Source organism: Blastocystis hominis, assembly GCF_000151665.1.
Source record: "Blastocystis hominis, Singapore isolate B (sub-type 7) whole genome shotgun sequence assembly, scaffold_12".
NCBI classification, from domain to species: domain Eukaryota; class Bigyra; order Opalinata; family Blastocystidae; genus Blastocystis; species Blastocystis hominis.
The window spans coordinates 149,971-172,161 of NW_013171819.1; the positions used below are offsets into that span (position 1 = coordinate 149,971).

The 22,191-nt window shown below is 44.3% G+C and overlaps 6 protein-coding genes; 3 read left to right on the top strand and 3 right to left on the bottom strand.

Moving 5' to 3' along the window:
- Positions 1 to 6,262: 6,262 nt before the first annotated feature.
- GSBLH_T00001580001 (uncharacterized protein) lies at positions 6,263 to 7,574 on the top strand (the record flags this gene model as incomplete). XM_013040005.1 has 6 exons in its annotated part: positions 6,263 to 6,442; positions 6,473 to 6,767; positions 6,799 to 6,866; positions 6,899 to 7,018; positions 7,052 to 7,185; positions 7,220 to 7,574. Exons 1-6 carry the CDS (start codon positions 6,317 to 6,319, stop codon positions 7,572 to 7,574), a joined length of 1,098 nt encoding a protein of 365 aa, XP_012895459.1. The 5' UTR covers positions 6,263 to 6,316.
- A 481-nt stretch (positions 7,575 to 8,055) lies between these two features.
- Positions 8,056 to 9,097, top strand: GSBLH_T00001581001 (uncharacterized protein; the record flags this gene model as incomplete). The annotated part of the gene is made up of 6 exons (XM_013040006.1): positions 8,056 to 8,105; positions 8,137 to 8,284; positions 8,314 to 8,428; positions 8,459 to 8,532; positions 8,563 to 8,664; positions 8,696 to 9,097. The coding sequence occupies 6 exons, from the start codon at positions 8,056 to 8,058 to the stop codon at positions 9,095 to 9,097; spliced, it is 891 nt and encodes a 296-aa protein (XP_012895460.1).
- Positions 9,098 to 9,177: 80 nt separating this feature from the next.
- Positions 9,178 to 10,256, bottom strand: GSBLH_T00007022001 (uncharacterized protein; the record flags this gene model as incomplete). The annotated part of the gene is given in 9 exon segments (XM_013040007.1): positions 9,178 to 9,290; positions 9,319 to 9,367; positions 9,372 to 9,508; positions 9,536 to 9,593; positions 9,622 to 9,714; positions 9,745 to 9,811; positions 9,922 to 10,061; positions 10,097 to 10,176; positions 10,202 to 10,256. Coding segments are annotated over 9 exon segments (792 nt in total).
- Positions 10,257 to 10,467: 211 nt separating this feature from the next.
- On the bottom strand, positions 10,468 to 10,882 carry GSBLH_T00001582001 (uncharacterized protein; the record flags this gene model as incomplete). The annotated part of the gene is made up of 4 exons (XM_013040008.1): positions 10,468 to 10,567; positions 10,602 to 10,635; positions 10,666 to 10,734; positions 10,768 to 10,882. The coding sequence occupies 4 exons, from the start codon at positions 10,880 to 10,882 to the stop codon at positions 10,468 to 10,470; spliced, it is 318 nt and encodes a 105-aa protein (XP_012895462.1).
- A 6,387-nt stretch (positions 10,883 to 17,269) lies between these two features.
- GSBLH_T00001583001 (uncharacterized protein) lies at positions 17,270 to 19,267 on the bottom strand (the record flags this gene model as incomplete). The annotated part of the gene is made up of 8 exons (XM_013040009.1): positions 17,270 to 17,464; positions 17,496 to 18,256; positions 18,286 to 18,372; positions 18,403 to 18,608; positions 18,641 to 18,685; positions 18,720 to 18,965; positions 18,996 to 19,172; positions 19,206 to 19,267. The coding sequence occupies 8 exons, from the start codon at positions 19,265 to 19,267 to the stop codon at positions 17,270 to 17,272; spliced, it is 1,779 nt and encodes a 592-aa protein (XP_012895463.1).
- Positions 19,268 to 19,975: 708 nt separating this feature from the next.
- On the top strand, positions 19,976 to 20,766 carry GSBLH_T00001584001 (uncharacterized protein; the record flags this gene model as incomplete). XM_013040010.1 has 4 exons in its annotated part: positions 19,976 to 20,141; positions 20,172 to 20,269; positions 20,303 to 20,380; positions 20,410 to 20,766. Exons 1-4 carry the CDS (start codon positions 20,087 to 20,089, stop codon positions 20,764 to 20,766), a joined length of 588 nt encoding a protein of 195 aa, XP_012895464.1. The 5' UTR covers positions 19,976 to 20,086.
- Positions 20,767 to 22,191: the final 1,425 nt, after the last annotated feature.

Below are 22,191 nucleotides of genomic sequence, written 5' to 3' on the forward strand. Positions count from 1 at the left end.
CGGCTACGTTCCCTTCTTGAACTACGTCCGTCCTGCCAACCCCTCCACGCATCTCCTCTCCAAAATCCTGCTTCTCATCGCCTTCTCGCTTCTCCAGATGATTCCGGAGGGCCCTGCTCCCGAGAAGCCTCTCTCCGCCGAGGTGAAAGCGCGTTGGCGGACGAACTTGGAGGGGAATCTGCGTCTGATCCGCATTTTGTATCGCTTCATCGATGGGACTGAGGGATAGCCTTTACCACTACGTGAACTCTCCGGTCGGCATTTTCGTGCAGAACGCGCTGATCATCTTCTGGATTTTCCTGTATCCCAGTGTGGTGACGATTCTGCTTCTGGCGTGCTCGACGCTCAACATGCTCTTCGTGAAGGCTCACCAAATCGAGAACGAGGTGCTCATCTCGCCTCGCCAAGGGACGCAGAAGCTGCTCAACGTGTATCCGTGAGTGAGAGGAGTCAAGCAAAGCTATGTGCAGCTGATCGGTCTCTATTACTACGCCGCGTCGTCGGGTCTCTCGTCGTATCTTAAGCAAAATCCCACACTTTACTATCTTCTTCTGGGAGGACTTACCGATTTCGAAGGCGTGAATTGGTTCATCTGGGTGTTTATCTTTTACATGGGGTGGTGCGGAATCGTATTTCGCTTTGGGGGAGCGTGATGGGTAGATGAGTCGCGATTTGGATGCGAAGAAGGTCTGTTATCCCGCCTATTTGAAGGTGCGGTCTCCTGCCAAAGCGTATCGCTATACGCGTGTCGTTGTGCTGATCGCCTGCGTCCTGACCTGCATTATCTCTCCCGATTTAACGCTGGGAATCCTCCTCATCGTCTTCTTCTTCGCCAATTACTGCAATCTCTGGATGATCCAGGTGATCTACTCGGCGATTGTCAGTGCGCTGAAGATCGTCTTTAGTCTTTGCTTCACTGTTGCGTTGCGATGGAGCTCTCAGGACGTAGACGGACACTGACTACTCTTGGTTCCCTCTGTTCGGATTGAAGGGAGGCCGCGACCCTTCGATGATCCAGCCCGTCAATGTGGCCAACTTCTACTCGCTGGTGAATGGAATCATCATGGCGCTCGCGGGCTTCAACTATCTGGCGATTTGCTACGAGAAGCATATCAACGCCGTGTAGGTGGCCTCCAACTAGCCTCATTCTCTAGGGCTCCGCAAAAGAAGGAGCATTCGCACCAGCGTTTTTATGTAGTGTGAATGGGGAGAGAGTGACGCGTAGAAGAATTCCGTGTGGATCCTGTATTTCCTCTACTTCCTGACGATTGTGGCGGCCATTCCGTCGTACATGACCGCCATTTCCCTGTTCCTCCTGTGTCTGATCGTGGTGGTGCACATCGGACAGAAGGAAAGCTTCGCTCTTTGGTGGGTGGTGATCATCGTGGAAGCCATTCTCTTCGTGTATAGCTATCTGAACATGTTCGAGTCGATCGCTCCATGGCTGCATTGGGGTATTTTGAATAACGTGACGGACCTGGAGTTGGGTCTGTTCTACTCGAAGGATATCGTGCAGTCGGTCTCGAAGGGCGAAGTGTTTTTCTACTTGCTCCATTTCTTCGTTCGCATCTTTATCGCAGTCAGTCGAATCACCTATCTACAGAAGCATCGACGGGCCGAAGAACAAGAGAAGGAGGAGAAGAAGGAAGAAGAAGAGAAACTGAGCGACTATTATCGTTTTTCGACCGTTCTGAAGTTGTTCCTTTACAACCACTTCCCGAAAGTGCTGCTTGGATTCGTCGTGCTGATCAGCTACGTGGAGGAGGACTCGATGTCCTACATCCTCTTCACCATCTTCCTGCTGAGCTTGTTTTGCTGCATCAAGAGAACGCCGCGATGGTCCGGCATCTACATGTATTACACAGTTCCCGCGGCCGTTTTCGTGGTGTGTCGTTATTGTGCTCAGTTCTCTTGGAACGATTTCTCGAAGGACAACGAGGAGCAGTATTACTCATGGCTCTACTTCACGTACCCTATTGCGAGTCTTTTCTTTACCTTCTAGGATTGCTGGAATGATCAAGTACGTCCCCACGGACAGCTACCCGGAGGAGTATCTCAGCATCAACAACCCCGAATTCTGGCGGTACGCCAAGGGCGTGTTCCGCGCCATCGTGTACTACTTCTTGGTGATTGTGATCGGCGCGTGCTCGCGCATGGTCAGCAAGATGGGCACGCGCCTGGTGAAGAAGCTGGAGATTCTCGAGAGCAAGCAGGAGGAGGACAGGCGCGAGTGCAAGCTGCTGGTGGAGGATCGGTTTGGCGAGGTGTATCGCCTCTCCACGGTGCTGATGCGCGGAATGTACCTGCGACTCAAGGACGAGGCGAACGAGTCGCTCGACGAATACACGCAGGAGCAGCAGCGATTGCTCGACGAGGAGCTGGAGATCCGGCAGGCGATCGTGTCCGGCGCGATCGATAGCGATGAGGAGTTGACTCCCGAGGAGGAAGAGGGGTTGAAGAAGATGGAGACGACGACAACTCGACGCGCGGCCACGGCGACCAAACAGCCGTTCGTGTTCCGCATTTTCAAGTCCTACGTGGAGAGTCACAAGATTCCGACGCCGCATATTTTGTGGCTGCGAATCAAGAAGAATCTGCTGCTGCTGCACGCCCAGCTGATCCAGTTCATCGATGCGCATCTCCTGGATATTATTCGATTGATCAATATCGGAATGATGACAATCGCTTGTAGGAGGAGTGAAGGGATGGAGCTGAGGACTAGGCGGAACGGATAGTTTCGATAGCTTGCTGAATATCTTCTTGATCTTCCCGATGACCTGCAATCTCAAGTCCTACCACGCCGCTCCGGTGGTCGCTGGCATCCTCGCCGTGCTTCTCTTCTTCGAGTACGCGCTGTATCTCTTCCCGGACAACATCAAACTCGCCGAGCTGCTGCACATGGACAATTTTGAGAGTCAGGCTCGCAACTATCTGATGATTGCCAATATCTCCTCTGTCTATATGATTCCCAACACGGTCACCATGGTCTGCTGCGTCGTTCAGTATCAGCTCAGCAAGGAAACCAAGCCTGAAACGCCGCGAGAAATCGATGAGGCGGCTCCTGCGGATGCTACCCCAGCTCTCCCAGCTGCGGATGCTTCGAGTCCTTCGAGTCCTTCCAGCTCTTCCAGCTCTTCGAGGGCGTCGAGTCCGAGACAGGGCCCGAAGGAAGTGGAAATGGGAGCACTCTCCAGAGCGCCAAGACTTCGCTTACCGCTGGCAGAGAGCCCGGAGGAAGAGAAGGCGGGCGACGGCAAGCGCCGAACAGCGCTGGAGATTCTGCTGGAGTGGATGACGATCGAGCTGCACGACATCATGCTGATCGTGATCTTCCTCGCCTCCGTGATGAACACCAACCTCTTCAGTCTCGTGTATCTCACGTTCTCGCTGTGGTTCCTCTTCAAACCCTCGGTGATCAAGCAGCGGAACAACAAGGCGGCCAAGTTCATCAAGTGGTACGCGTTCATTCATCTGGCCATCATCGTCATCTATCAAATCCCCTGGTTCCCCGAGCCCTCTGCTTGCGAACTCTCCCTCGACTGTCCCAACTGGCACCGATTGCTCGGTCTCAACAAGATGGTGTATCAGCACTACGACGGCAACCCGCGCTGCTCGCCCGATCCGACGCTCACTGGATCGGAGTCGCTCTGTCCGCACCCGTATCAGTTCGATGAAGGTATTCTCAGCATTGTGATCATCAACATCATCGTGAACATCGGCGTATTCTCAACGGCTTCATCCCTTATCTCTAGTATCTCGTGCAGTCGTCGTCGTATTATGACATGGTTTCGCGACGCGATAACAAAAAGGCGCTGCAGTCCGTTCTGAATCGAAACAATCTCATCAACACCTGGAAGCAGCGTCTGGACCGTCGTCAGCGCGAGGTGAAAACGATCACGTCGCTCCTCTACAACCAGCTCTGCATCATCCTCAACAAGGTTCTCTTCGTGGACAAGCAGCTCTACGCCGCGAGTAGGTTTCAGAAGCCAGTCAGCATCACCGCATAGAGGACAAGAAATTCTCTCTGCCTCCCACCATCCTGGGAGTGGATGTCACCTCGCCGTACTCTGCAGCGCTGTCCTTCCGAATCCACGAGAAGACGTGGCCTCTCGAGGAGACGATCAAGGGATTCGTTGTGGGCGTGATCGAAGAGCGAACGGACGACGTGCCCGATATGAATCACATCGAGTTGGAGGTGTTCTTCCCCAACGAAGACATCATCCACGACCACGAAGTCACGGTCAATGTGACGCAGCTGAAGCCCTGCACGTCCTACAAGTTCACGCTCTGCTGTCTGTTCTCGCAAGGCCGAACCACGTCGACCACCACGGAAGGGAGCTACACGACGCCTCCCACGAAGGCCGTGGACACGTACTTGTGGTCGGTGATCCGCGCGAAGATCGATCACTTCGAGTATAACAACATGCAGGAGTTGTCGCGCATGGAAGGATTCAATCGGGAGCAGCGGCAGATCGGTCTGGACGAGCTGACGGAGCTCACGTCGAGAAAGGGCGCGGGAGACGAAGGCCTTCCTCAGCCTCCGCGCCGAATTCATTACGAGCCTGTGACGAACTCGCAGATGAAGGAATTGGACACGTTCGATATGATCATCAACACGCAGACGCGCGAAATGCGACTTCGGAAGAAGGAGAAGGACGAGGCTCGTTATGATTTGTGCCGTGTCGTGAATGCTCGGTATTTCCCGAATGAGGAAGACGCCGATCGCGACTATCTTCGACTGATTGTAGGATCGAGGGGAGAATGGTGAGCGGTAGGTGCAATGGGATACGCTGAAGCTGGACTATGTGTATATTTTCCGAGCGGAGGAGCGAGAGAAGAGCTTCAACGTGCATCAGCTGATCGAGTGGTTCAATTTGGTGCTGCCGCATCGCGTGCTTATGAATACGCAGGAGGTGCAGGAGCGCTTCGATGAGTTGGACAAGCACGCTACGATGCGCGTGTTGAAGATGTTTAAGAGCCCGGAATCGAAGTTCCCGAAGAAGTGGAAGACGTACCGAAACCTGGAGAAAGTGTTCACGGTGCTGCTTCTGCTCTACCTGATTCTCCGAGACGATGTAGTCAGCATCTGCATCACGTTGTTCTATCTCTGCTACGCGGCTCTCTTCTGCATCCACGTTCCGTATTCCTTCTATAACATCGTTTCCTGGATCCTGTACTGCGTTCGTTGCACCATTCGATGAATAGAACGGCCGTCATTATCATTCGCTTCATTCTCCAAACCTCCCTCTTCTCGCAATACCTCGTCGACGGCTCGTGGAGACTCAGCGGCATGGTTCCTTTTATCCCCTTCTTTACTCATTGCTAGACAAACGGCCAGTCGCCGTACGACAGCTTCAACCCCACGCCCTTCCAGATTCTCCACATTCTTGGCTTCTACAAGACGGGCAAGGAGTACAGCCCGCCCGCGATGTCCTCGCTGATCTGGGACCTGCTCTTCCTGCTGCTGTTCAATCTCTGCAAGAGCTACCAGCGCTCGTTCTGTCTGCAGTTGAAGTCTGCCGACGATGAGCTGCTGGAAGAAGCGATGAACCACTCGATGGAGCAGAAAGCCGAGAAGCAGAGGACTGTGGTCGTGGACTCTACGATGCCCGTCCAAGAGTTGGCTCTTGGTTTAGTTGGCTCCTAATGCGTAGTTTGATTCATAAAGAAACCGATCCACATGTGTTGCGATTCCGTCGATATCCTCCTTGGTTGAAACGCCTTCTCTTGAAGATCTTCCCGGATATGTACAACTACGCGGATCCCGAGGCAGCGACGCATCCGTTCAAGTTCGGTCGCGATTACTACACGTCGATCCTCCTCACGCAGATGGTCCTCGCGCTCTACGTGTTCTTCTTCTACAGCAGCATGACCGAAACGAACGTGCTCTTCTCCTTGAGCGGCCTGATGGATAGTACGCGTTCGCGAACTCCGTGTCTTCGGGCACGATCCAAACCGGAACGGTGATCTGGATCTGCTTAATCGTGGTCGTGATCGTGCTGGAGCGAATCATGAACGTGAAGCGCATGCTGTTCGTGAAGTGCTGCACGCACATCGTGTTCACGATCGCCATCCACATCTACTGCTTCATCTACGTGCCCGTGCACACGCAGACGCACTTCCTCCACAACGCCTATCTCGTCTTCTTCTATCTGATCTGTCTGGTGTATCTCATCTTCTCGGTGCTGCAGATTCGTCAAGGGTAGTCGCGTTTTGGCTTTGTGATCGTAGCTACCCCACGAAGGATCAATACATCCAGAAAGTGGTCAAGATGGACTACTCAATGAAGCCGTATATGATTAACATGGTGTATCGTATGATCCCCTTCCTCTACGAACTCAACTGCTTGATTGACTGGGCCGTCACCGAAACGTCCTGCGATATCTGGAACTACATGCGCGTCGAAGAGATCCGAAACACCATGTTCATCGGAAAATACAAGGTCGGATCGATTCCTTATCTTCATTTCTAGTCGCTTTCGACGCAGAAGGATTCGTTGAAAAACAAGGGAGAAGCGCGAGGCCGCACGGAGAAGATCATCTGGGGCTTCAGCATGATTTTCCTGATCGTGCTGCTGCTCCTGCTTCCGCTGATGCTTTTCTCGTCCGACTCCTCCGCACTGGTCTCGAACCCCGTGAAGTTCGCCTCGATGGACGTGAATCTGGCGGTCATGGGCGAGCCGCTCAGTCTCTATTCCTTCTCGCGCAGCGCGGACATCGTCGACGCGAACCGAACGGAGTACTACCGCTGGCAAAACATGTTCAAAGGTTCGATCGCTGCGCGTGGATTCATTTGTAGTCGACGGCAAGACGGTTCTGCTGCCCAAATGGACCACCGAATCGCAGATCATCAACATCCCCTCCGTGGTATTTCGATTCTTTCGCTCTCTAAACCGCAGTCGAACCATCCGTGGGCCGTTCTCGAGGAGTACACCAATCGCGTCATCGACATCGTCCGCAAGGATTGCTCCAGCGTGCAGCTCGATCTCCAAGTCATGTTCGACCGCGATCTTCCCAGCGTACTCCCTCGTTCTCTCTCTCTCATCGCGCAGGAAGCGCAGACCGTGACGCAGAAGATCACCAAGACGCTGAACCAGACGCAATGCGACACGCTGATCCGAATGCTGGACCTCTCTTCCATCGTGGACCCCTCCAAAGAGCCGCTTTCGATCGTCTTCGAGCATCTGTACCGCCCATTCCTCTCCCTTTTTGAACCCCAGCTATCCTCGCATCTACTTCCTCAACAGCGCCAATGAGCCGGTGAGCTACGACACCGACGAGTCCCAGTTCAACAGCCTGGAGATCGAGCTGAAGGCGAGCCAGAGCCCGCTGTTCGGCTATCAGTACCACTGGGAGGTCCGCAGCGACACGCCGGACACGTCTTCCTTCCAAAACGGCGTGCTTTTCTGGGTCATCAACGAGACCCAGCTGTCTCGTATCTGCTTCCGAGAGAGGCTGAACGGTAGAACTGCTGGCGTCGAGCATCTCCTCGCTCGGCTCTGCGTCGATCACCGGCCTGTACGTCATCGTGTTGATCACAGTGGGCACTTATTTCCGTGGGTTCCTCGTTCCTGACGTGGCGACGATCGCGTATGTGACCATGCCCGATCCGCTGCCCGTGCTGGAGCTGATCTGCGGTCTGTACATCACTCGAATCGATCAGTATAAGTAGTGGAGTGGAGGAGGCGAGGTGAGGCGTAGGGGGCATTTGAAGGACGAGAACAAGATTTGTGATATGATCATTACGATCATCCGCAATAACGCGATGTTGGTGCGGCTCACAGAGGTGCAGCCGCTGTATGGAGTGCTGCAGATGAAGGACGAGCTGGATACGACGAATGATGTGTGGTCGAGCGAGTCGGGAAATGACACCTCGGTGCTGCCTCTGATTTCTTCGGTGCTTCAGAATATGCGAACTATTTAAGATTTATAAATGGAGAATGTGTTTTGAATGGTTTGCTTTTGTTTGAAACATTTTTGTGCACTTTTTTTCTGTGGTGAGGACCGAATTGTTTTGAAATGTCCGATTATCGCATCATTATTACCAGTAAGGCACATGAGGGGGAGCGGTGATGTGAAGACCTTCCTTTTTCTTTTGATGAGGATGCTCTGTATAACCAGTTTTCTTCCTGTGGAGAAATTACAGATACGAAGGTTTTCGTTCGATTTCGTTGGTTACCTTGCAGATTGTTTATGATCGTAATACTGGCAGACCACGAGGCTTTGGTTTCGTTTCCTTCTCAACAGAGGACGGTTTGAACAAGGCAATGGAGCAGAACGGATCTGTATGAATTGGATGTTGTTTGTTTTGTAGCTTATTAATGGTCGCGAGATTCGTGTGGAGGTAGCGAAAGGTTCTTTGGGTAAGAATTCCGAAAATGTTCGTCAGAACCGCAATTACAATGATGAGAACAAGGTGTTTGTGTCCTGTAGTTTCTGTGCGTTTTTCTTATGTCTAGCTCTTTCCTGGAACACGACGGATGAGATGCTCCGCGACGCCTTTTCTCAGTGTGGCAAAATCGAGCATTACAAGGTAATGGCGTGGTTTTTGCTTAATTTTCAGATTCTGACCGATCGCCAGACGGGCCGAAGCCGTGGAATGGGCATCGTGAAGTTTAGCACAAGAGAGGAGATGAACAATGCGATCTCGACGATGAACGGTTCCGTAAGAAATGGCGAGGAAATCGAGAGTGTAGACGTTGGATGGACGGCAGATAGCGGTACGCGAGTTCCTGGGCGAACGAGGATCCACAGGAGCGCCGTCGAATCCGAAGGAAAGCGAAGAGAAGAAAGAAGCGAAGCCGAATCACAGCATTGTGTTTGATGAAGAAGAGAAAGAAGAAAAGAAGGAAGAGAAAGAAGAGGAAGAGGAAGAGGAAGAGAAGGAGGAAGAGGAAGAAGAGAAGAAGAAGGACAAAAAGGACAAAAAAGAAAAGAAAGATAAGAAGGAGAAGAAGGAGAAGAAAGAAAAGAAGGATAAAAAGGATAAAAAGGATAAAAAGGATAAAAAGGACAAAAAGGAAAAGAAAGACAAAAAGGAGAAGAAGGACAAAAAGGAGAAGAAGGACAAAAAGGAAAAGAAAGACAAGAAAGACTAATTCGAATCCCCATCATTTCCCTTTTTTGTTTCATTCATTCACTGTTCTCTCTTTGCTTTCTAACAAACATTTCCATTCAATCACTCCTTCGCTTCCGTCTCCGCCTCCGACGACAATCCTTCCACCAGCGACAATCCAAAGATCGACATGATATTGAGATTCTCTCGCAGGAACTGTCCTTTCGACAGGAAAACTACCTCACAATCCGCATTCAACCCAACCTTCCCGACTGATTCCGCGCATCATATCGATGTGCAGCTGCTCGAACACCTACAACATTCAACCTCGAATTCATTCCCACATTGCGCGTATGCTGAATGGTCAGCTCTTCGAGCATCTCCGGCTCCACAGAAGGATCCATTTTCAGGACGAAATAGATGCATTTCTGGACCTCTTCGGTCGATAGCACGCCTAATTGACAGGAAACAGAAAGAATACCGTCGTTATTGAGATCGCAGCTATCGAAAATGTACATCAGGTGATTCTTTTCGGTGCTCTACAACAAAGAAGAAAAGAAAAGCGACGCGAAGAGCGTAAGCGAAAGTGTGGACAAAGTCACGAATACTGACATATCCATCCTGATCGTAATCCCACACGCGGAACATGTTATTCACAATCTAAGTGACAATAAGAAGAGGATGTCAAACAGCATCGTCAGTAATGTCCAACTGCTTGAATACATCCTTAAAATCTTCAAGAGTTAGAGCTTTCATTCTACATATACAAAGTTTAATACAAAAAATACGACAATCCTTTCGTTTTCACAACTCGAGCACGTTGATAGAAAACATAGAATCTAGATCAATATCTATTCAAAATACTACACAGAGCGGATCTCATTAAACTTGAAGTTATTATACAAAGGATCTTCCGAAATCAGCGTTTGAATGGTTATCTGATCATCCACCAGATCATCCGACTCTTCTAATGCATCAGGCTTCTTCGTTTCGTTATTCGACTGTTCCTAGGCGAATTACAAAACTATGGAAATATAGATACGCTATTCTCTTCCTCCATACTCTTTATTTCTTCCTTATCACTCTCATCAATAATCCATTTATAAAAGCGATAGAGACTATCTAGATTGTCAAAACCAACTCATACAATAAAAACAGCCTAAAACAATGGTAGATACAATAGGTAAGAACTTCGATTTCATAAAATAGGCAGCGCACAAAAAATGAATGGAGAAAAAGGGTAAACTAAAAAGGACATTCAAGGATTAATAGTCTATTCCTGAGATAATGTGAGTAAGGGAATATAGAGCGCAGAGAAAGCGAAAACTGGTCATAATTTTGCAAGGGGATTATTTAACAGAATTATTGTATAGTATTGGATTTAATATTATGAATAAAGACTTTGCTTGTGGATTAGACTCCAAAGAATGGAACGCTATATATTTGTTGAATATGGAACAAAAATGTGAATTGAAAAAGCAATTCAATATCGAATATCGGAATCACTTGATTACTCCACAATAAATGATACAAAGAATAACTGTTACTTTGTGACAAGATTGACAAATTCAGCAGAAACGTCTACTATTAATAGAAAAAGAGTAGCACTACTAGTAATCACTTTGGACTGGACTCTATCAAAAGAATTGGTGAGATTCAGGTTTGTGAGATTAGCGATGTCTATGAAGCTCAATATGCAATAAATTCAACTACTTTCTAGTGTGACCGAGCGAGGATAAAAGAAACAATATCCATCAGAATTGATCAGGGATGTTAGTTTGGGAAGATCTACATTCGTATTGACGATATACTTGTTTTTACTTCGCATTATCAAAGAGCATGATAAATCAAATCGACTTCCAGAAAGTGTACTTCGACCAAGTTGAATGGATTGTAATGATGGAAGATCTATTTTACATACTTCACTCAAACTCATTCAATACTCTCCATTATTGTTGATAGAGAATAGCAGAAAGAGTATCTTCCTAAGGTAATGAACTGAAGACTTGGAAGATCTGCATAATGATGCCAAATAACACAAATACTATGGATTTCAAATGACGCATCTCGAAAATTAAAAGAATCATTATGAACATCACCAATTTGAATGGATTGTAATTGTGGTAGATTCTTCAATTCAAAGGCTCCAGCAAAATCACTGAAACTATATCTGTCTATTTCAATGGATTCCAATGATTCACAATTCAATATGTGGAATGATTTCGATTCATCTCCAGTATAATAATACTTTTGAGTAAATGAGTCGAATCCGATTTTCAAAGTTTTCAATCGATTCAATCCATCGATTTGGAATGTTTTCACTGATCTAAAACTATCATTGCCGATTTCGATTGATTCCAAATTATACAACAGTGAAACATCCCAATCAACCAATACACAATTGTCACTCAGTTTCAAATGTTTCATTCCGATATTCATTGGTTTGCTTCCATCTCCTTCATAAATATCACATTCAATTCCATAATACCATTCGCATTCTTTTACAAACTCACCTTTACGACCATACACTTTTCCAATTCCAAATCGATTATCATCACACCAATATCCTTCATATTCTATCAAACCATTATCATGATAACTCGTTCCATATCCAAATCGTTTCCAATTGATCATTATGCCCTTGTACACCAAGAATCCATCATCGTCATACATTTCACCATATCCAAATGGAATTCCAATTTTACCTTCTTTTTCTTTTTCTGTCAATATCAATCCTTCAAATCGACTTCCATGATCCAAATCCACTATTCCTTCTTCTACTACTGTGGATTGTTCTTCATTATACGAAATAGCACCAATTTGATGATTTCCAATCACTTTCAACACTTTCTGCTCATTCACCAGAAATCCTTGATTCATGAATACTCCATTATTGAATTGCAGTACTACACACTGTCTATTACTCAAAATGAGTGAAATCCAGCCATTTGGTTTCCATTCTTTACCCAAGCATCCCTGTACATTTTGAATAATGGAACTATCAATTTGATAGTTGTTAATAGCAGAATTAACAAAATCTACAGAATTTTGCATCAAAATAAGAAAGAATAGTAATGCCCTCTGAGAGCATTGTATCCCTACATTATCGTCTTTATTTTACAATGATAGGATTAGTACATAACGGCTGTGATATAATCCTAAATAGATGTCCATAAACATACTTTCATTTCGCTCCTAGGGTATTTCCCTTTTTATATCTATTTCTTGCTTTTTCTAAGAATATCTTTGTTATAATCGTATTTAAAAAGAGCAAATCTATTTTAGTCTCAATACAAGTAATACTCTCTCTGTTGTATGTGGTTCTATTTATAGGATATAATCTAGCATTTAATTTAGACTTATTATAAAAATGACATAATTAACTACTGCAAATTGTACCAAATGTACATGGCACATGCACTTTTATACAATATTTTTAATATATATATACGATTTAGAATGTAAATTTATCTCAAAATAGGGTTCTGAGTCAGTTTGACTAAAAATGTTGTAGCATGTAAATTATCAAGCAATTTGAATTTAAATCTATAAGTCACACACAATCAAAAATGTAATGGCAAATACTATAATAGAAAAGTGTGATTTTGCGACATCACACAAGCAAACCGACTCAAGTCCCAATAATTCCGCAGAGCTGATACTGAAATACAAAGGAAGTTTGTGATATTCCAAAAATCATGTGTCAAACAAAACTTTACTAAGACTAACATACTAACCATTATTTTTTTATTATGGTCAACAATTTTGATTGTATTCATATAGATAAGCCATATTATATAGATTCGTCAAAACAACCCAGAGAATCAAGGTATTTACTCAACGACTACATTACCTCTCAAAAGAAGAAGATTTCTATTAATGGAGTCGATTATGAAGTCACTCTATATCAAGGAGATCATTCCAATGAATATTTGTTGAGTGAAATGAAAAATGGGAAAGTTGAAGGTCGTTGCCAATTATTCAATCGTGGAATCTTGATTCTTGCATGGATGATGAAAAATGGTAAACGAATCGGTAGAGTAACAGAATATAAGAATGGTAAAGCATTACAAAAAGAAAACTGGGATTCAATCGTTGGAAATGATGGAGATTGCAGAATAATCGAAAATAGTAAAGAAGGATTGATCATGACAATTCGAAGTAAGCGTAAAGGTGAAAATGATGATAATGATATGGTGATATATCGAGGTGGATTTGATGAAGAAATGAATCGAGATGGTTATGGAATCGAATATGATATGGAAAATGATGGTAAAGAGAAGATTGAAGGATATTGGTCAAAAGACAAATTGATTCGAATGATTCGTGAATTCGATGCTGAAAATAACCAAATGATCGAATATGCTGAAAACAAAAGTGAGAATGGAAATGATGAAATATTGAATCGAATTCCAATCTATATAGGAGGATATAGTATCGAAAATGGTAAATATGTACGAAATGGATTGGGATATTTGATTGATGAAGCCAGTGGAACAGCAATTCGTGAAAGTGAATGGGAACATGGTATAGAGAAGAAAGGTGGAATTGACTTGTATGAAGGTTGGTATGTGGAAGGAATGAGTGAAAGTATTCGAAGTGTATTAAAGAATGAAAAACCATGTGAAATGAAAACTGAACCAATTGTAAGTGTTCATTCCAAACGAATCGAAATCCACAATAGTTCTGAATTGAATGAAATGGATTTGAAAGTGACGGAATTGGTGATATGTTCGAATTGCTGTAACGATTTGAATGCATTGGATCTGAATCGATTCGAATGGTTGGAATCAATCGAAATTGGGGATGAATGTTTTGGATCAGTACAAACATTCAAAATCGATGGATTGAATCGATTGAAAACTATCAAAATCGGTAACAATTCATTTACTCAGAAAAAGAATGATTGGGCAAATGATGAATCGAAATCATTCCACATATTGAATTGTGAATCATTAGAATCAATTCAAATTGGTGAATGGAGTTTCAGTGATTTTGGAGGAAACTTTGAATTGAAGAATCTACCACAATTAAAATCCATCCAGATTGGTAAGGAATGTGGTGATTCATACAATTTCTATTGTAGTTCATTTGTGCTTCGAGGTATTGAACTGATATTGAATATTTGAATGCATAGATCTTCCAAATCTACAATCCATTACATTAGGTAATTATGCATTTTGTTTTTCTGAATCAACAAGAATTGAAAGTATTGAATGAATTTGAATGAATGATTGATGTAGATCTTCCATCATTACAATCCATTCAACTCGGTGATGAAGCACTTAAAGGAAGAAGTGTTGATGTTAGTTCATTGACACTTCGAAGTAATAATGAATTGATTGGTTATGATTTGCTTTGTAGATCTTCCAAATCTTAGATCACTTACTTCTAAATGGGCTAGTTTCCGTTATCCTCGTATAGTGACATTGGCATGTATTTCTGAATATTGAATATTGATAGTATTTAGTTATTCCAATTCTTCAAAATGTCAAACTACCTATTTCATTCGAGAAAGTTCTATCGAAATCAATTTCATGTATTGTGTTGATTACTTTGATATCATACCTAGTTGTTTCTAGTAATCTAGCTGATCTTGTCCACTAAATGCATATTGATATAAGCTCCAAGATCGATATGGAATGGTAGAAACCAAATAATGCGTGCAAATCTGTTGATTGTTTGTTTGTATACTCTTGTTTACTTAATTAAGCGGTGACAAAACATGAAATAGCAAATAAATATCTGATCGAATCAATCGATATTCAATGACATTATTGGGCAATGGTATTCAATATATAAACACTAATTGAATTATTAGACAATTGTTGCAAATACCCTGTATTGATCATATTAATACATAGTTTTCTTTCTATTCACACTATTATCATCTATTGAATCAAATGAATTGAAACTATTCCTGATATTAAAAACCAATGATGGCAAGTTGTCCCATTATTCATATACTTCAGTGATGTTTATAATTTCGTTTGTCATTACAATTAATCCAATATCCAATTCCTTATTCACTAAATCACGATAGTCCTGTATTTATCGTTTACATAATCACATTAATTGTATATAGCCTGCATACAGATGATAATTGATTATTAGCATTCAATATATAAGTACCCTTGAATGATATGGTTGTTCAATCCTTTCTAAGTTTCGTATACTACTAAGATACAATTTTCTGGTCACCTATTGTTTTTTCACCTATAATGGATAATATGGCATACAGTTTTCTGTCATTGTTTTGCTATCTATGCAATTGTTATTGTCTCGTGATTTCAAATAGCCTAAATTTGATTGTATAGCTCCGTTTTAAGTACTTTAGTAATAATACTCAGAATATAACCTTTAAATTAGTCGAAATAGCCTAATTTGCACAATTACCTCATTATTGACTTTCTAACAAGATAATTGTGCTTGATAAACAATATACAATCTATTTTCCAATAGACAATATTTAATCCACATGGTTTTACATCACTAACTCAACTTTGCTTATTCTATTATTTAGCAAATACTCCTCATAAAAATGACCCCTCTATTTCTTGTAGTGCTTTTTTTGCCAATAGCCAATACAGTATGGAATGGCTTGAATCTGACCATGGCTCATTTTTTGGTACCTCACTTAAATATTTCTTTCCATACTCATTTTGTCTCCCGTTAACTATTGCTCTGCACATTATTTTTGGTCTGCAAGTTTTGTTTTTATGCATTATCATTTGCTTTTTTTATCTATCTGCCTTCTGTTTGCCATTTTCAGTAAAATAAAAGTGGAAAAGTCGCTTTTTGATAGAATGGTTTTTTCACCTCAGGAAAATGCTTGGATTGTTCTGAATATACAAGGAAAAGATTCGCTCACTGATACAGAACCACTTTCCTCCATCTATAGCATTCGCCGTTTTTTCTCCTTAAATCAAACATTCTGTAACTTCTGCTATTTAGACATTAATTCTAGATCATGTAGCGAGCGATTCACCAAAAGCTGGTTCCTATTTGTATACTCCGTAATTTTGTAGATGATTTAAGTGATAAGCGCACTCAGAGAAAAGATTCAACACCTTCTAATCATCTCTCTTCTTCACCATTGTTAACTTTCCAAATTGTATGATTATTTTAGGAGTTCACGCACCCATCGGAGAGTAAAAGTTCGCAAAGCATCAGGTATCCATAGATATGGATACAATTCGACTCATTCTTATCTGCGTCGAGATCTACGTAGAGTTTCACAGTATTCGGAGAAACAACTATCCTACAATGAGGCTATGAATGATGAAGCTTTTACTACCAATTTTAGAAGTAATGTGTCTGTCTTCAAGTCATATCGCAAAATGCTTACGAAACTCTGGATACCGAACATAAAAGGGAAACGTAGCCTTTTTTCTGTGAATATTTCCTACAATCCTCTTCCTGATAATTACCTTGGGATCGTATTCACGACGGGAGATATCGTGCTTGTTTCACATTCGCTGTTATCTAGATGGTTTCGAACAAACTGCGCTTTACTTTCAGAGTTTTGTCTCTGTATAAAAAACAATTCAATGTCCGATCGGTTCTGTTCACAAAATCGGAACTCATCAAACAAATAGCCAAATCCTATGGGATTGATGTGCTCCCAGAGCCCGAAACGAATGAATATGGATTGCCTTTCATTAATTCGATGCTCATTACTGCACGCGACACATTCCATTTCCAGCAAATGATTTACATCAACGCGGACATCATCATCAATCCAGGCACTTTTTCGCTTGCTGCCTTTTTTGACAAGTATTTCGAGAATCAAAAAGTAGAAACAGGGAACCAATGCGATGAATGTGTAGTATGTTATGGTCGGAACCGTCATGAACGTGCGAGATCCTCCCTATTGGATGAATACAGACAGCTATGATGTATTTAAGCAGCACTATCAGCAGATTAAAGGTCGCTATCGAGGCGCTGCTGCGATCGTAGAATGAATGAATCGTTCGGTCTGATATGCAGGACGTTTTTGTGTTTCCTTCCACGTTTCCCTTCGAGGAAATGTGGAAAGTGGTCGTGGGTCGGTGGTATGTGGACAGCGCGATTCTCAAGTTTGCTCATACTCATCATTTTGGTGTGGTCGACATTACTTCTATCGGATCCCTTCATCTTAGTTTGGAAGAATCTGTGCATGTCCGATCCCGCGTCACTGGCGATGACTTTTACTGGAACAAGAATCACCTTCCGTTTAAGCCCAATACGGTGGAATGCTATCTCCAGGGGAATTATTTTGTCTTGTGTGTTGTTTGTGCGAACAAACAAGGGAACTAAACAAACTACGCATGGCTTCGTAATTCACATTTCGACTCACCTTCTTCGTGTCGATCAATCGCTTCAACCCTTCAGCCGCCGTTTTCACTGGATGTCGGTACTGTGCGCGATTCTACTCCTCATCCTACCGCCTCCACACTTACAGGCGTTCGTTTCTTCCGCTTCGTCACCTTCTTCCCGCTCTGCTCCCGCTCTCTCCGCTTCTCCTCCTGGCGTTTGAGCCAATCGCCGTTGGAGGCAAGCCAGAGTTCCCGCTTCTTTTTCTGCTCCTCTTCCGAAAGGAACATGTCTTCCACTTCCGGATCGATTGCATTCGCTTCCTCCTCCTTGCCCTCTTCCTTCTGCTCGCCCTCTTTGTTTATATTGTTTGCATTGTTTGCATTGGGAAGACCTCCTTGCAGTTCACTTTCATTCGCCCCTCCATTTTCATTTCCATTTCCATTTCCCATCTCATCACTTCCTTCCTTATTCTTTCCATTTCTCTCCTCCAGTTTCCCCATTTCCTCCAAATTCGAATCGGGCATTCCCTCATTTCCATTCTCTCCGTTCTGCTGCGCGTTCAACGCTGCCAGCACCGACGTCATCTCCATCTCCAACTCCTGATACATCTGCTCCAGATCGTGTTGACGCAGCAAACTGCTCGGCGACACTCGCTTCTGTCTCTGCAAATGCGAGCCAGGCGCGATCGTTCCCGTCTCGATCAGCACCTTCTCCAAATGACTCGTGTCTCCGTTCGAACTTTCCAAAAGAAGCTGGTTCTGCTGGTCTTTGAGTCGGTTTCGCACAAAAGAAGGCGGATGGGCGGACATCATTCCGTCCTCGCCGACCGGCTCGCCCTTCTCATTCACCGCGAAATCGTTCGTCTGATCCGCGAGGTAGTTGAACTGATCGATCGTCAGCGAGCCTACCATTGCATGCCTCTCCCATTCCCACTCGAAGGCGTCGATTCGAACTCCGCGAGGCGGATTCGCAGCGTTTCCTCGCTCACTTTGACGATCGAGAGAATGTCTTTTTTCGTTCCTACGCGTCACGTGGATCGCTATCGCGCACGGCGGAATCCGTGGATGCGAGCTGCTAAGAGGAGCGCGGCGGCGACGATTCCGAGCGGTCGGCGGCCCAGGACGATCCAGTCTCGCTGCATTCGCTTGGTGATGCGAAGCGCGGTGAGACAGACGGCGGAGAGCTGGTCGCCGAACTCCATTTGGGAGGCAAAACGATTGATGTACAGCGATGGATCGATTGGTTTCATTTTGAGACTATCAATCAAAGCGAAGAACCGATCGATTACCCTAACATGTTGTTCATTTTCATATAGACGGAACCGAGACTCCACCTAGAAGTAAATAAAATAAGGGGAGGAATCTTACACATCGGTTTGAAGGAGATCCGCAAAATCGATGAGCATGGTGGGGATTTTGTTCATTCTGCAAGCGACGTAGAGGCAAGCGGCACAAACGTGAGTGGCCTTTCTCCCTTGAGTAAAGTTTTTGGCTACAGCTAGGTTGAAAACGTTGCAGGCATTGCTAATTAGATTCTGCAGATTCAGACCAGCTGCAATCTGAGATATCTTCTTTCTTCCGTTCAAAAGAGTGACTTCTCTAGATTCTTTGTACCTACAAATCAGCCATGTATGCTAAATGGACGAATAACGTCCTGAAGAAGAAGCATAGGACGAAGAACCAGTCTCGTTCACTACTTGACCAACGATTCTACGCGTAAGTCCAAAAAAGCTATAGAACGATGCGCTTTCTCCATTTCCATTGAATTCTACATTATTTACAATTTGATTTTCATCGATAACGCAACCGCAATTGGTACAACTATGATAAGAACTTCATATGCTAAAAACATACATCACTTGACCATCCCCTCCTCCTAAGTCAAAAACTTCTTGTTTACAAGCCGGACATATCATTGTATGATTGTTTGTAAAATAGATCCGATTTTTGGAATTCTGAGAGTCGCAAGCACATCCGTATATTTGTTAGATTCATTGAAATATCCACTTCAAAAACATCAAGTGCTCTCCGATTTCGGTATTTAAATCAAATCAAAATCTCATTGTATCCATATTTGTAGAATGTCGGATGAAGAGGAGGTTGCCATAATTACTGATAACGAAAATAAGCCTGAAAATGATAAGAATGTCGAAGAGGAGAAAGTCGAGGAAAATGAAGAGGAAATGGAAGAAGAAGAGGAAGTAGATTCCGAAGAGGAAGTGTATATCAAGGCATCTCGTCATTCCTTTGAATTGGGAAAAGACCACTTTATTTTTGATTTTAAAGATGTGGGTTCGGAAGAGGAAGAGATGGAGGAAGAGGTGGACAATGTGGATGTGGATAGTGAGGAGAATGAGGAGGAGGAAGAGGAAGAAGGTGACGGGGTCGTCGAGGACAATGCAGCGGAAGATAACATGACAGAACAGCAGCAAGTAATACTCATTTTCTATGTCGACAGTAGATGGAAACCGAAAAGGAAGCCCGAGAGGCCGTTCAACAAAATGTATCACGTCGAATGGGCTGGTTCGACATGATCCGGCGTTTAGAAAAGAAAGTAATCAATGGTAGTTTATTGAACTGTGTGTCTCATGGTAGAAAAGCGAATGGCAGAAAACGGAGGTTATGATCTTTCAGATCCCTTTATTGATGATGGCGAACTCGCGAACCAGCGCACAGCTCTGAGTATTCCCGAGCCGCCTCCCTTCCAAGTGATTCGCTACAACCCCGAAGAAGCAATGGACGTTGAGGAAACCGCCGCGCCTGAGCCCAATCCGGACTCAACACGCCGAAGTTTTTTTTAACAACGTGAATCACGCGTAGAGAAAGGAGATCGCGTTCCTCTCACACCGAAACAGAAAGCAATGCTCGCGAACTGGAACCCTAGTGATCGAACGAAAGAGATTCTCGCCGAGCTTCGAGTAGCTTTTGTTCTCTCGCTTCACGCCATCCAGGTCCGAGCGGGCGCGTTGTTTGCCGACAAAGACTGCATCAATACCATGCCGAACGACTTCGACGATCTTCTCTTTGAAGTGTGCTCGTCTCCTCCAATCGATTCTAGGTCGACAAAGAAGCCACTGCCGGCGCGAAGGTCCGTCCCACGGCGTTGGTGCTTTCGCTGACCGAGATCTTCCCCTTCCATCCCCAGACCATCAAGCTTCGGCTTCGTTTGCTGAAGGCTCGCAGCGAGAACATGGAGATCGAAGCGCAGTACGGCCAGAAGAAGAAGGAGTTCCTCGCGTTCGTGGGAATTGAAGCTCGTTGCGACGTAGATTCGGAGCTGGGCGGAGCGGAACGGAAGGAAACCGGTGTGGACTGCGGAGACGCGAGCGAAGATGAGCGAGATTTACCATTTACTGGAGGATCGGATCGAGAAGTTCAATCGGTAGGCGAGCGGACGGCATGTCAGTTAGTCTGATGAAGTTGGAGCGAGTGAGCACGCAGATCGACTTTCCGACCGAATTCGCGGAGCTCTGCGGCACGGTCTCGTCGTTCTTCGATGCCTCGGAGCTTTCGTTCTCGGAGCTGCAGCAAGAATTCGAGTCGGCTGCGCAGGACGAGGAAGGAGAGGCCGACGAGAATGAAGGAGACGAGGAAGACGCGGTGATTACGGAGATCGCTGCAGAGTCTGCTGAATCCAAACCAGCGACAAAACCAGCGACAAAACCAGAAACAACAACAACAACAACAGCAGCAGCAACAACAACAACAAAGTCGGCAGAGTTGAGCACACCAACGAAAACGCCAACGAAAACACCAACGAAAACGCCAACGAAAACACCAGCGAAAACGCCAGTGAAAACACCAGTGAAAACGGGAGAAAAGGCAGCCAGGAAGAGAACGGACTCGATCCACGCTGCAGAGAATGGAAATGGAAATGGTGCTGGGAATGCGGGTGGAGAGATGAAGGGATTGGGACATCGGTCCGCGTCCAAGCATGAGAATCGAAGTGGAGACGCGAGGGAGTTTGATGATGTAGGAAATCCGATCGAGGGGATTCAGCTGTGGAGAGAAGGAGTGGAGATTGTTGGAATTGAAGGAATGAAATGAGGTGTAGAGCCAACAGAAAGGAAAGAAATTCGATGATGTTGTATTTCGGGAGGAAGATTTTAGAGTTCTTGTTGATTAATTGTTGTTTGTTTGAATCTCATGATTTGTTACATAATTTAATTTTTAGCAAGACAATGTTTGAATGATGTTAACAATAACATAAATGTTAAAATTATGTTATTTTTCGTTATAATGGGATGTTATTGTTTGTTATTAATTGAGATCCATTGTCTTTTCATGTTTGCATTTGTTAAATTGTATTCTGATGAACCTCTTTATAAAGCAAAACAAATCAAAAATAGTGTACAAAACTCACATATAAACAAGTTTTTCTATGGAACAGTATAATATTTTATATCCATGAAATGCCACATCCCAATAACAACTGATGCTTATGGACCAAACTTTTTAAACATCAATCCCCTAAAACCTTCCAGAGATTCGTCAATTAGACCAATATTGAAAATATCTAGATCACATAAAATGACACGCTCTTCGTAGGGTACTAGGAAAGAAATTATCCACTACACATAAAAGAACACATATTCAACACACTTCTTTGTCCTCAGTTCGGGCAATGAACTGATCACTTGATAAAAAAATAATTAGGAATGATGTTATCCTATTTATCTCTGATACGGAAGAAAATAGCAGTTTTTCCAATTCAACCGATTCTAGACAATTATGTGAACAAATAGGACATACTGATTGAATCATTGTATGGAGTACCTGATAAAACGAAAATCAAAGAAACAGCCTGGGAAAGATTGTAACTCGATAAATTACTGTAGTG